Here is a 14,422-nt window from a genome sequence, read left to right as displayed (position 1 = left end):
CATGATACAATTGATACCGGTGCCAACGCTGAGCGACTCATGGTTTCTTAATGTGCCCTAATGGCTCCTCTCACATAATCCTGCTAAGATGTAGTGATGAGACAGCATATGGTACATGTAATGGGGAATGTGACGTAGTTTTAGAGTAGACAGAACTAAAAACCAAACACGAGTGAACCTTGCTGACATGTCCAGGAGGCCTGTCCAAGCAGTTGATGTTCCCCAATGTAAAGGGTTTTCCCACTGTTAACTTAACAGAATAGGTGACTGAGGGTATAATGTTCTACATTCAGCTGGGATTCTGGCAGCAATGGCATAAACAATGGAGTATAGCCAAAACAATAATAAACTGTTGGCCTTCCCTGACTTTGAAACCTATGCAGCCCAGTCTGTCCGCCTAGATGCCAACGCTCGACGCAAAACATTGCAGAGCGTCAAATACCATCACAGGTCACGTGACCGTGACCTGTGGCGTTTCGCAGTGGCGTGGAACGTGAAGGAAACACAGGGATTCAGGCAGACAGACAGTCTGTTCTCTGGGCCAGGGAAAAGGATTGAAAAGACCTTTCTGCCAAGCGGATTAGCAACCAGCTGCTGGGGAGGACAGAGAGGAGTAGCAGCCATCAAGCCCACTCTGGCCTAGCGCCCCGCCATTGTCAGGGTAGATAATATCAAATGTCACTTTGTGCCACAGTGACCACGCAGTGTGCCCGCGAGTCAACGCGTGCTCTCACTCGTTTGTGCCAACATTAATCCATTTTGGGTTTTCAAATTCATCTACGGTGACCTACTTAGCACTCGCTAACAAAAGACAAGCCCACTAGCATTGCCTCTTGCATGGGACCAAAATGCCTCTGGAAGAATGAAGGATGGCTCACAATAATGGCCATTTCTAAGGGGCCTTTACAAAACCCATTATGGTCACCAAAAAATGGGCAATGTCACATTTCTGTGAGAACATCTGTCATATATGTATGACCAACACATGAAGATAAAAAATTAAAACTAATCGGCCTAAAATATCCTGATGAGAGGGGAAAAAACTTAATCGGCCTAAAATGTTGGCTGATATAGATTCAAATGGAGTAGGATGAAAAGCTTCATGTTCAACAGGTCTGCTATGTGGCATTTGAATATAAGCCTAAAGAATAATCATTGGCTGCCTTTAGACATATAATATCATATACACACAAGCATCCAAGAGGATGAAATCCATACTGCTCAAATTAACTCAAAAGACCAACCAAATATTACGAGTAGGAACACAATATTCAAGCATTAGATTTACTGTCAGTCAACATATGTAAAAAAATTGAATGATAATTCTATTTCCGTTCATATTATGTATTTGCCTTAAGGAGAGACTGTGGAGGCAGAAGCTGCAAGTTGTTTGTCTCAACACAACATGACAAAACATTTTTTGAACGTTTACATTTACGCTGAAAAGTCTGAAAACTATTGGAAACTTGTGTTAAGTTACTCAGGTGGTTACCAAAAGTAATCTTTCTCCCCTCTGATTCTGATCTACAGATTAAGAAGAGAGACATCGAAAATAGAAGGAGTGCCTCACAAACCCGGCAGGTCAGATTCTCATTCTCTCTGAATCATGAATGAAATCAAATGATCTATTCAAGATTTTTTTTTTTAAATTGTTCTTTTTATTTGTCAGCCCAATCTTCAGAAGGAGTCCAGATATGACAAAATCACCTGTGACAAAGTCGGAACAACTGTTAAGAATAGACGACCATGACTTCACTATGCGACCAGCATTTGGAGGTAATGTCACATTACTGTAATATTTCTGTGACAGGTATCACACTGGCATATGCAATGCAGCTACTGCACAGAATAATAATAATAATGCAACATGCATGCAACTGCAACGTGCAATTTCTACCGTGCCCAATTATTCCATCAATCTATAGATTGTGTGATCTAACCATGTGTTGTTGATTTGAAATACTTCACTGCCAAGTTGTTTCTGTTTACATTTATTCATTTAACAGACATTGTTATCCAAAGCAGCAAAAATGAGAAATAACATTCAAGTTACAATGCAGAGCCCATAGGTAGCAATTAACACTACATTAATCAATACTATTACCAGAGGATGAGAGTGCAGAAGGTTTAAGAAGTAGTCAAAGTTGAATGAGAAGGTGCTAGAAGGAGGTAGAGGAGAGAAGAAAGAGAAGTGAATGGTAAGTGCAAGTTAGGTGTGTTGTGTTGTTAGAAGTGCATCTATCAGGACATATTAGTATATCTGTTCAGTCCCGTATCTGCCCGGTCTAAATACCCTGTCACTGAAGAACTCAAAATATGGCTTGTGAACAACAGCAAGCAGCCTACAAAAACACCTTGCCTTTGGCTATGTGTCAACATGGACACCTAAACTATGATCGTATTTACAATTACACAACCAAACTGGTCCTCTTTGCTTTGAAGTTGCATAAAGGGGGGTTGTGTCTTGCCTATGGATGGGAAATCCTAATATTGTTGGTAATAATATGGCTAACCACCAGTCTAGCATTTAAAACTTTATAAACAAAATTAGGTTGGCTGGCTGGGCTTTGCAAAATTGATTCTCCAGCTCTTTGGTGTTGTATGTCTAATAAAAACAATTTGTGATGCTTGTGGGCACTGAATGAGTTTCAAATTGGAAGGAAATTCAGAGTTAAATCAAACTACACTTGTTCAGTCAATTTGAGATTTGAGATGAGAGAAGATCCATAAAAGTGTGGTAATGCTACCCAAGGAGGGGAAGGGAAGGGAAAGCAACTTACTTTAGTTACTGACCTACACAGATGTATGGCAACCGAGATTATAATTGCAGACAGCAGTAAATAATGCCTACAAATAATTTACTGACTGCTTTAACTGTATGGTCATAATGATGTTATGCAATGTTAACCTAATAACATTCCAAACTGAGCAACAACTCAGGTGTCCTACAATTATCAAACAGAAAGAAAAATGAGATGTACAAGTTGTCTCCTCAAACCTGTCGTCTAATATCTGTCAGGCAGTGTGGGTCTATTTGGTTCTATGCATTCACTTGATGCCTTTCAAATACTTATTGCTACAGATGTGGCCCATTCCAAAAGTAATAATCTCTAACACTCTTATGCAACAAATTCCCCCAATTACAAGGATACAAGGAAGTTTATTGTCACATGCATATAGTTACTGGAAGTAAGAAATGCAGTGAAATTATGTCTGGTGTCAGCCTATTTGTGCATTAATGGGGGGGGGGGTAAAAAGTGCAGTAGAAGAGGGGTTTAGTAGACTAAGTGGCAAGGGCTGCATAAAAAAGGTGGGGGAGGATTGGGATTGGGTGGGGGGCACCAACAAGGAGCACCCAAGAGCAACAGGGGCAAGGAAAAACTCCCTTACCAAGGAAGAAACCTTGGGCAGATCCACGGCTCAAGGGGCTAACCCAACTGCCAGGGGTCTTGGTGTGTGTGTTGGGGGGATGACAGGGGAGATGGGATAGTGTGCTGTGTATGTGGGGAGAGGGCAGTGTGCAATATGTGTGTTGGAGAAGCTTCCTGATGAAATAATGTGCTGTGTATGTAGGGGGGGGGGGGGGGGGGGGGGGGCAGGGACTTACTATTGCAAGCAGAGTACTGTATGTATGATGTATGTGAGTGATGACAGTGAAGATGTGTGTGTGGGCGGGAGGGGAGTGGAGCAGTGACTGTGTGTGTGTGTGTGTGTGTAGTGTGTGTGTGGGCAGTGTGCTGTAAGTATGTTGGGGATGTGTGTTGGAGAAGCTTCCTGATGAAATAATGTGCTGTGTATGTAAGGGGGGGGGGGCAGGGACTTACTATTGCAAGCAGAGTACTGTATGTATGATGTATGTGAGTGATGACAGTGAAAATGTGTGTGTGGGCGGGAGAGGAAAAATATGTATAGAAATAAATTAATTTGAAAGAATAAGTGAATTTCGTAATACATATTGGAGTAATTAACAAATATTGTTTAATTATTATGCTGTTAACGTTTTGTGGACATGTTAACATCGTGTAAAAGTTTTTCCATCCTGATGATGTTGTCCTATGAGACAGTAATGAGACATAGAAGAGGACAGAACATAATGTCAAATGAATGAGCAAACAGAAACCAATAGGAATGGCAGTATACTGACATGAACAATTGCGTATTACACATATAAAACCTTTGGGGTCTTATTCTCTTGATGGAAGGTCAGCATCATTTTAATTTCACCACCACATCATTCATCATGGATGAGTGGAATTATGACATGATGGATGGATGAATGTAAAGAATGGATAGACAGACAATAGACGGGAGAGGTAGAGGGATAAACAGATGCAGCAAGTGGTCAGGAGGATAAAGCAAAAAAGAACACTGGCACTGCCCTAAGAGTGACCGAAGGGTCACTAGTGTCACTAGATTTAACTCCCAGGAACATTTAATGACACAAATGTTCCTCATGCCGTTGGAACGTGCTCTGGGCGAGCAGAGCGTTCTCGATTTGTTTGCTGGTTTCATGATAATGCAGTAGAGGTCTGCTGGCCGGGGCTTTACAAAGCCGAGGATTAGAATACAGCCCCTCATGATCCTGTGTGTTCGCACAGACTCCAGATGCGTTGTGTGCAGCGCATTTGAAATGTACGGATAACATGTGACAAATATGTTCAGTTCTGAAAGCATGATGAAAACAAAATGGCAAGCAGGTTGTTGGACATGGTATTAATATATTAATATGTACACAAAAATATTCAGAAATGGAATTTGTGCTATATGCCAATACACACACAAAAAAACCAGCAAGCCTTGTTTACTTTAGTACGTGTGCTGAGCCCTTCACACAAAGAAAATTATGGGCTTGAGCTTTTCTTCCTGGAAAAAAAGGAACACTTTCTGTGTGTTGCTCAGAGACAACGCTAAATAAATAATATCAGTCTGAGAGTCTAATCTGCAGAAAACATGACACCGAGAATGACCCTTTTGGGCTTCTTTTGCCTTCATTTCCAATGCCCACTCCTGCCAACAAAAAAAAGGATGCTTAGCAAAAAATAAAACTGGAGAGAATCCAGATGTCAGACGCAACCACAACTTTGATCCATTGTGACCTAATTGTATTTACGTCCGACGAAAGACGCTGAAGCGTGCTGGCAAAAATAGGACAGAAATCCTGTGGCAGGAGCAACTGCAAATCCAGCCGCTTCCCTGAAACTTCCAGAATCAAATACAATGGACATAAAGCTGGGTATATGTGCATATGAAAATATACATATGACAATGACCAACCGTGTTAATCCTCAAGTTAGAATGTATGTTTTGTTTTTTGTTTTTAAATTAACATTATTATTATTATTTCTGCTAGATATTTTTATCTCTTCGCTATTGCTACTGACATTGTAGCATTTTAGGAGATTTGTTTTCTATTTGTATTCTATATTAGGCTACTTGTTTCTCTTGTGCTAGGACCTCCTATTCCAGTAGGTGTTGATGTACAGGTTGAAAGCCTTGACACCATATCTGAAGTTGATATGGTAAGTACCATGACACTTTAACTTCCATCAGAAAAACACCTAAATGCTAAATCCCCAGAAAAAAGTTTCTTGCCAGCTATCCGACTCATACCATCTTTTCCCTTCAATCTAACTCTCCATCAGGACTTCACCATGACCCTCTATATAAGGCACTACTGGAAGGACGAACGCCTGTCTTTCCCCAGCACCAACAACCAGAGTTTGACCTTTGACAGCAGGTTGGTTAAGAAGATCTGGGTGCCGGATATGTTCTTCGTCCACTCAAAGAGATCCTTCATCCATGACACCACCACAGATAATGTCATGCTTCGGGTGTATCCTGATGGCAATGTCCTCTACAGCCTGAGGTGAATATCCCTGACCAGTCCTATGGTACACCATGATTACCCTCGCCCCCAACAATGTGCAGAAGGTGGACAGAGAAAAGTCAGTCTGTCTGTCCATCTTTGTATAGATAGATAGATAGATATACTTTATTGATTCAATGGGAAATTCAAGAATCAGCTGGAGTATGGATTCACTCATGTAAAAGTACAGGGTCTGATTCACTTTAGATGTTGATGAAGAAGATTAGGATTCAGAAGCAGGATTTCTTTTCACTTTGCCATCCTAATATAGGGGCAAAGGTCTGCAGTCGCCTGACTGCTGTTGTCTTCATGTTTAGATACACACACGCAAACAACTTTCTGGTAAAAAGTGGGATTGGATTCATTTCTCTAACTGTGCCATGTCGCCTGTAAACAGGGTAGATGGGCTAAATCATGTTGTGATCAACAGAAACAGCAAAATATGTCATCTCCTGCCAATGTTGTTCAGCAGAAGGATTAAATGAAATAAATCACACAGCTGATGGCTAGAGGGGACACCGCAGTCCAAATGTCACACACTGTAACAAATGTCAAGAGCACAGAAGCTGTAGCAAACCAAAAACATTTCATAAACGCAGAAAGTTAACGTTTCGCTCACAGCGTGAATATGATTATAGGGCACACAGCAGACAGCTTATGCGCTGCTTTTAAGGAAATCCGTTGGCTATGCTAGCTAAAGGTGTGTTTCATTGGGATGTCAACTTAAAAATGCAAGGGATTTCTTCTCACATCACATGGAACTACACATTTCTTTTCAACCAGTCAAAACCAGGATCACTGTGAAAGGCTGTCATTCGCAACAATGTTGTTTTGTTTTTCTTTTAGGGTCACAGTAACTGCTATGTGCAACATGGACCTGAGTCGTTTCCCTCTGGACACACAAACATGCTCACTGGAGATCGAAAGCTGTGAGGACAAGCATCCCTTAAATCATCTTATCCATTCATAACATTCTCTACAATATTTCAAGATGGCTTTTCTTTGAAATTCAATGCTTTCCATTCTCTCTTTTCAGACGCGTACACTGATGATGACCTCATGCTCTACTGGAAGAAGGGCAACGACTCTCTGAACACAGATGACCGCATCTCTCTGTCCCAGTTCCTTATCCAGAAGTTCCACACCACCACAAAGCTAGCCTTCTACAGCAGCACAGGTGACCGGCAAGTTCTAGAATATCAGGAAGTCTTGGTATCTAGTGGGCCTGAGAGTCCTGCACAGTTCCTTACTCTTCCCTTGTCCTTCCCAGGCTGGTATAATCGTCTCTACATCCATTTCACCCTGCGACGGCACATCTTCTTCTTCCTGCTTCAGACTTATTTTCCTGCAACACTGATGGTCATGCTGTCCTGGGTGTCCTTCTGGATCGATCGCAGAGCTGTGCCTGCCAGGGTACCTCTAGGTAGGATGGTCCTGAGCACATCCTAACATCCAATGTGAACAATTCAAAATACTCGGATGCTATGTATAGGAAAAGCCTAAACTTATAGGTTGTGTTTGTGTGATGACAGAATATTCAACACTTTAAAGAGAGTCAAAGATTCCAGACAATTGGAACACAAATGGGGATAATTCACATGTTGGACAATAGTCAACTACAGTAGATAACTACTGCACATGTAACTAAGGGGAGAAATCCAAATCCAGAAAACGTAGGCTAGCCAATTCACCTGAGACACAGCTGAGGAGAACAAAAAACTGTGAGTTCAGATGGGCTGCACTTGTCTCAGATGATTAAGGTAATATACTAATTCAAAAATGTTTCAAGACCAAGGTGATAATAGGAAAGAGTGATGAGCCCAGTGGATTGATTTGTATACCTTGCAGATGTCATGGTCACTTGATGACAGAAGTTCTTAACCAACCTGAAACCACAAACCTGGAGTAGACATATGTAATTCTTTGTTGAAAATTGAATGCGTAGGCTGTTGCACGGTGGTGTAGCAAATCTATGCAATAGCTCAAGAGGTAGCCTATATTTAGTTCTTAGTTCTGCTTCACTGCTGTGCTCAAATCACCAGACCATTTAACCTTCTTTTATGCAGCCTGTGTCCTGTGTCTACAGTATACATAGTTCAACTATGGCACAAGCTAAAAATGAAAATGTGAATATAACAGGTTTAAGTTTACTGAACTATTTTTAGGGTCCTCTATACCAGGATGCCAGGATCGTTACAGTACCCTCCAGAATTATTGGCACCTTTGGTAAAGTTGACTAAAAACCCGTTTAAAAATAATCTTTTGGTGATTTATTGTACTCTCACAATGAAAACAATGAGGGAAAATCAACCCTTGAAGGGAAGCAAATTTATTCTGAAAAAAAAGGAAAATCTCATAAAGAAATAAATATTTTTAACAAAAACACGTTGCTCACTATTATTGGCATCCCTAAAAAAATCTAGGTTATATACAAAACCTAACAGAAGCATTTTCCAATCTAATTTCAACTTATTTAAGTTAATCAGTAGTTCCTGACGTTCTTCGTCACTAAGGTATGAAAATAAAGTGACACAGGCTAAATCCTCTAGTCATTTTTCAACATCTGAAAGACAAGAGAATACACTAAATTTAAATAAAAAGAATGTGTGTTGACATTTGTAAGTCAGGGGATGTTTATAAAAACTAGGTACTTTGTTGAAAATGCCTATATTTACAGTTAAAACAATGATTAAAATGATCTAATCAACTGGAAATGCGACCAACATGCTTGGACAAAGACCCATGGTTATCTTGCCCCCACGTACAGTATGGAGGATGGTAAGATAGGGGGGAAATCCATAACAAACAACCACTGTGGGAGAGTTACAGAAAAAGGTATCAACTTGGAGTGACCAAGTCCCCCAAAAAATCTTCAAAAGTGACCTCACTGCTAATAGATTATTTAGAGGGCATGCCAGATAAAAGCCTGATCAGTCATTTAATTACCAATGTAAGCGGCACAAGTTACTGAATAGTACAGTGATTTTGTCTGGAAGTGTGGTCTATTGTCAGATTAAATGAAAATTGCGCTCTTTGGCAAGAAACACGTTAGGTGTGTTTGCCGTACATAGAAGAAAGTCTATACTGAAAAGAACCCCAGGCCTAATGAGAATTATGGTGGCGGGGCTATTTTTATTTTTTGTCAACTTTAGCAGAGGTACCAATAATTCTGGAGGGTAGGCTACTGTATGTAAAACAAATCTAGCTGTTATATTTAGTTTTGATCAAAATCCACATAAGACATTCAGATTTACCTCAGTTTACTATTAATGAACAGCAGTGAATGCTACATGATACTCAAATATCAAAGTTGTGCTCACTTCCTAGTTTCTACATTATATGCATGCTGTTTCTCTCAGGAATAACGACTGTGCTAACCATGTCGACCATCATCACTGGTGTCAACGCCTCCATGCCTCGAGTCTCCTACATCAAAGCAGTGGACATTTACCTATGGGTCAGCTTTGTATTCGTCTTCCTTTCTGTGATAGAGTACGCAGCTGTGAATTACCTATCCACCGTACAAGAACGGAGAGAGAGAAAACTCAGAGATCGGGTGAGATTTAACAGTGTTTATAGTGTTTTTTGTACACAGTGCCAGCTTACCCCCCCCCCCCGCTTGTTTGTTCACATGAACAAAATCACAGAAATTGCACATAACCACATTTATTTTGCCATAAAATATGCATTCACGGATCACAGAAACCAGTGTGTATTTTGCATTGCTTTACAGCTACCCTGTACGTGTGGCATAGCAAACCCGGATGACATGATGATGAACCCGAGCTACAGTGATGTGGACCCAAACAACACTGGGACCTACGGGATGCCTGAGAATGGCGGGCGCCAGGAGAGGATTTTAGCCCAGTTCACTCTGGGGGACAATCAGACCACCAGCCAGGTGAAGAGTTCCAGGAACTACATTAACATCTGGATCGACACGCATGCCATAGACAAGTACTCAAGGGTGGTCTTTCCTGGTGCCTACACCCTCTTCAACATCATCTACTGGTCCATATACTCGTAAATATTTGTTCTGCCAGGGAAGGGGTGGACCCTGGTCCTGTGCATAAATATGCTGTCTGTGGAGCACAACGTGATTTTGAACAACACTGTGTCCTTCAAGACAGAGGGAAGTCTCTTAACGTCATCCTTTTTTTGCCTCTCCAGAAAATTGGATACTTTTGAAAGACGTTTAGCACTGTCCAGCTGAAGACGAATACTACTATATATTGCCTTCTTTATTCATTTCAAAAGAAGACATTTACAAATGTACTATACTGTTCTTCAGAGATTACAAACCTTCTTGAACAGCACATTTTCTGTACTATTTTTTTTCTCTAAATTCAAGGAGTACCTTTACTATTTTATGTATATATAATGTCAGTAGAAATAAAGGACCTGGATCCATGTATAATGCTTGTGGGACGCAAAAACGACAACTCAGGTTTCAAAATAACCTGTGGTGTCATTTGTGCATAATGCACTTTGTTTAACCGGCTGCAAAGTAAACCTGAATTGGCTTAATGTAATGGTGCCATTGACAGACTGTGATGGGGATGTTCATTTTTTGAATGCTGAAGCAGGATACAATACATGACAAAGTGTTCTGTTGTGTAAACCACTTGTTAAGATAGTCACTTCATTCATTCTGATGAAACCAGGTAGACATTTTATGTTTCAGTCTAGTACCATAAATTAATTGTCTTAAAAACTTAATTGTGTGCAACATGTACTTGTATTTTCATACACCAACAACTACTCAGTACACTAATGATGTTTGAGACATCAGTATGTATAGTGGTTATGGACAGACAATTATCCATAAAATAACATGGTAAGCATTTTTACACTTGAAAAGCTTTTTATGCAGAGTAGAAGTAGTCAATAAATATAGCGTTTTCGGAAAGCTGTTGTGATGTTTTGATGTGATGAAAAACCTATAATTATGCCTTTAAAATGCATCCATGGCCTTTGTCATCATTTAAATTGAGCATTTCAATACAGTACGTTTTTATCAAAGCATTGGAGGATGGACGAGTGGAGAGGTTTGTCTGAGATGAAGATTTACCTCATCTTTACCTAATATGTCTTCACTCCTGCTTCAGCTTGGCCTGGGCAAACTCCTCCTTCACCCTCTGAAGCAGGTCTGGCCCAAAGAGGACATCAACAGCTGTCATGGCCAATGCTTTGGCTGTGCGAAGGGTGTACATTTGGGCCTTCTCTGCACCTGAGACATTTTGGGTAGTTCATTATTTCTTGTCAGAAGATTTGTGATTAATCAAAATTCATCACAACATATTATTATCATTATTATTATTATTATTATTATTATTATATTGATGATTGTGTTACGATGTCAACAGCTGGTAACAAGTTTGGCCATTTGGCATAAAAATGCATGGCCTATATTAACATTAATTGACTAATCAATTTAACATAAACACAATTTAAACTGCTAGTCCTAAATATATAAATGTAACATATCCAGCTCTGTCTGTTTACTGTCACTCTTGCCATAACATAACTGTGGCTCGGAATTACCTGCAGCTTCTGTGTACTGTGCAGTGTGATTTAGAGCCTGGGATCCAATGTAAAAGAAGGGGTGTATTCCAGGGACCACAAAAGACACGTTTCCAAAGTCGGTGGACCCTATCAAAAATGTTATCTACTTTAGAAATTGCGATGTTACTGAAATACTTTCAAAGTATTCTAGGATTCTGCTTAATATCAAAGACAGGTACATGGAAACATAAGAAGAAAATAATGTTGTGTACATTTCATGTAGATAAAATACTTGAATATGTTGTAATTAATAAACTGTAAACCAGTTTGTATAAATTGTGTGTAACTTAATGGACAATATATGCACATTATAAACAGTGTTGGTTCCTTTAATACAGTGATTGGTTTTTAAGGCAAACATTTTAACATTTCTTACCTGCAAAATGGTTTGAGACTTCCTTAAACTCCATTCCAAGAGCCTTTCCATTTTCTTTGTAGAGGTTTTCCAGTGTAGTGTTTTGAAGAATATTTGAATATGCATGATTTGGGTAAGTTATTTCTACCTGCAAAAAAATCATTAAACAGATATTAAGAGGCACGCTGTTGCACATTTCAGTGAATGCCATCTTGCAAAATATACCTGTACTCTTTCTAGTTGTCAGCTTACTTGGCAACCAGTGGCCAGGGCGGCAGATCTGAAGCAAGCCTCTGCTTTGACTTTGAGCTCAGAGAGATCTTTGTACAAGGGAGTGCGCAGATAAAACTCAAGCTCAGTGTAGTCTGGGATGATGTTAGGCTTCTCTCCACCATGTTTGATGATACCTACACAGGAGAGAAATACATGCTGAAAGGATGAAATCATTTTCAAGATGAGTGTCCTTTACAATATTTTAATGATGCATTACATAAGGAGCTGCTGAGTTATGCAAATTACGTCATTTAATTATCCATCACCTCATCACTGACTATATTAATCCCCATCACTGACTATTTTAATTCCCTTGTCTTCCAACAATGTGATCCAAGATAAAAAGGTGTGATTTCAGCACTTTATTTACTACAAGACTAAACTTAATGAATAAGAAGTGAAAGGAAATGGACAGAGGATAACTGCTTACCATGAAGTCTCCATTCGGGCTTGAGCTGCTGCCTCAGCACAGCAAGGTTGTTATACGCCAGCACAGCAGCATCCAGCGCGTTAATCCCTTCCCAAGGGTAGGCGGCCGCATGGGAGGCTTTGCCGTGGTACTTCACCGTGCAGCTAAAAATTACACAGCATCTAATTATGATTACAGTGCATCACAAATCCTTTGACTATTGCGATGTAAAGAGCTAGCCTTTCTCACTCTGTGATAGCGATGCATGGGCTAAATGATGAATCTTCCTGAGCGGGATGGGCCATGAAGACAACATCCATGTCTTTGAAAGCACCAGCCAGGATCAGGTCCACCTTACCCCCTCCATCCTCCTCAGCTGGGGTACCAAGTACAGTAACCTATCACACAGACAGCATACTGCAAACTCATACCCATACATATGGTCTCTGACACACACGTGCACAATATCATGACTACACACATGAAATTCAGAATCAGGAATTTTCATTTCAATTTCGTGGCTCCATCATCCCATAAGAGTAGGCCTATGTCGATGGATTCATTTAGGCTACTATTATAAAAGTGACTAACTGACTTTTCTTCCTCTAAAAATAAAAAGGGCAGCACTGCCATACCGTTACACGCACTGGACAGTTGGGCTCACGCTCAAGTGAACTTTTTAGCCCCAGAGCTGCAGCAGCTCCGACCTCTGCTATCAGGTTGTGTCCGCAGGCGTGACCAATGCTTGGCAATGCGTCATATTCACACAAAAATCCAACATTTACAACTGGATCGCCTTCTTTTCCACCGAATGGGCCCGACGATGCTCGGAATGCTGTTTCTAAAATGAAATGACTTTCAACAATCCATCCAGACTCATTTGAAAAAAACCGTATGAGCATATCATGCGACTGTTTCTCCTGGTATGCGAGTTCTGGACAGCTCCATATCTCATGACTTAGAGTTTGCAGTTTGAATTTTGCCTCGTCCACAATGCTGACAATGTCCTGTTTCAATTTTTGCGCAACGTTATTGCCAAGAGACGACATGCCACCAACGATTTGGCACCAGCTGCCCAATGGATAGCACTATTACTTTAGGGTAGGCTATAGCCTATAACTTCATAACTTTGCGGTCTCTAAATGCAACCTCAGCATTTTGTTTTGTTAAATGTTTACATGTTCTTTAGCTCTAGCCAATTGAAACGTCTCTTCGTCTTCTTCTTTGGCATAGGGTAGGCTATCGTTATTTACTATAGGCATTTTAAAGCCGTCTGGTTATTTTGGCGACATCTGTTGTTTAGGAGTTATATAAGAATTCAACCTGACTGATTCCATCTGTGAGATCGAAGCATGGTTTATCTTTGTAGTTTTGGAGCCTAAATAGTGTATCTGTGATATGAACACTCAATTTTAATCTTATTAGCTAGTTAAGGACACTTTTACTCCTCAATCATGATTATGTAGGCTATAACATATTGTTACAGTTTTTCTCAGTCGCTTTGGTGCTTTTCTCACATCACTACTAACATTTGCACAGCAGTTGTGCTTTTCTCAAAACAATTAGTGCAAACTGCAAAACCTAGTGGATAACCTGCAAAAGCATGTCACTTGCTCAAAATGGATAGCCCATTCCTCAAAAGCAAGTATTTATATCAATGAAACTGCCAGTGTCATCAAAATGAGAAGTCTTGACACCATCGTTTATGAACAAGATAGTCAAATGGCTTTGTCATGTTTTCATTACGACAATTTATGCTCTCAGTGTTTTCCCATGCAAAAAAGGTCATAACTCGGCGACCTGAAAATGCTCAAGACAGCACTATACAGCATAGGCGTGCATACATAGACACTAGGTGGTGCTAAAGCACTAGGAAGTTTGCCCTTTATCAACGAAAATGCCCTTTTGAAACTTGCTTTTTTTTTTTTTTAATTATTAATATTATTAAGATTTT

At 40.1% G+C, this 14,422-nt stretch overlaps 2 protein-coding genes across 3 annotated transcripts; one reads left to right on the top strand and one right to left on the bottom strand.

Moving 5' to 3' along the window:
- The first annotated feature begins 1,742 nt into the window (after nucleotides 1-1,742).
- LOC143139005 (gamma-aminobutyric acid receptor subunit rho-1) lies at nucleotides 1,743-9,893 on the top strand. Its single transcript, XM_076299532.1, has 8 exons — nucleotides 1,743-1,776; nucleotides 5,452-5,519; nucleotides 5,643-5,866; nucleotides 6,713-6,795; nucleotides 6,903-7,043; nucleotides 7,137-7,289; nucleotides 9,226-9,422; nucleotides 9,600-9,893. The coding sequence occupies exons 1-8, from the start codon at nucleotides 1,758-1,760 to the stop codon at nucleotides 9,891-9,893; spliced, it is 1,179 nt and encodes a 392-aa protein (XP_076155647.1). The 5' UTR covers nucleotides 1,743-1,757.
- LOC143139006 (peptidase M20 domain-containing protein 2-like) lies at nucleotides 9,486-13,652 on the bottom strand. 2 transcript variants are annotated; one of them, XM_076299533.1, is made up of 7 exons: nucleotides 13,104-13,652; nucleotides 12,718-12,866; nucleotides 12,490-12,632; nucleotides 12,039-12,193; nucleotides 11,808-11,934; nucleotides 11,411-11,518; nucleotides 9,486-11,096 (listed from the first exon to the last, which is right to left on the bottom strand). In XM_076299533.1, the coding sequence occupies exons 1-7, from the start codon at nucleotides 13,515-13,517 to the stop codon at nucleotides 10,960-10,962; spliced, it is 1,233 nt and encodes a 410-aa protein (XP_076155648.1). In that variant the 5' UTR covers nucleotides 13,518-13,652; the 3' UTR covers nucleotides 9,486-10,959. The 2 variants fall into 2 exon arrangements, with proteins under 2 accessions (XP_076155648.1, XP_076155649.1); XM_076299534.1 differs by having other exon boundaries at nucleotides 13,116-13,652.
- Nucleotides 13,653-14,422: the final 770 nt, after the last annotated feature.

This window comes from Alosa pseudoharengus, unplaced genomic scaffold (assembly GCF_046254945.1).
Source record: "Alosa pseudoharengus isolate Yale_2024_CS ecotype anadromous, Long Island Sound unplaced genomic scaffold, YU_APseudo_1.1 YU_APseudo_1.1_scf_22, whole genome shotgun sequence".
Taxonomy (NCBI): domain Eukaryota; kingdom Metazoa; phylum Chordata; class Actinopteri; order Clupeiformes; family Clupeidae; genus Alosa; species Alosa pseudoharengus.
This window is presented reverse-complemented; position numbering and strand designations above follow the sequence as displayed.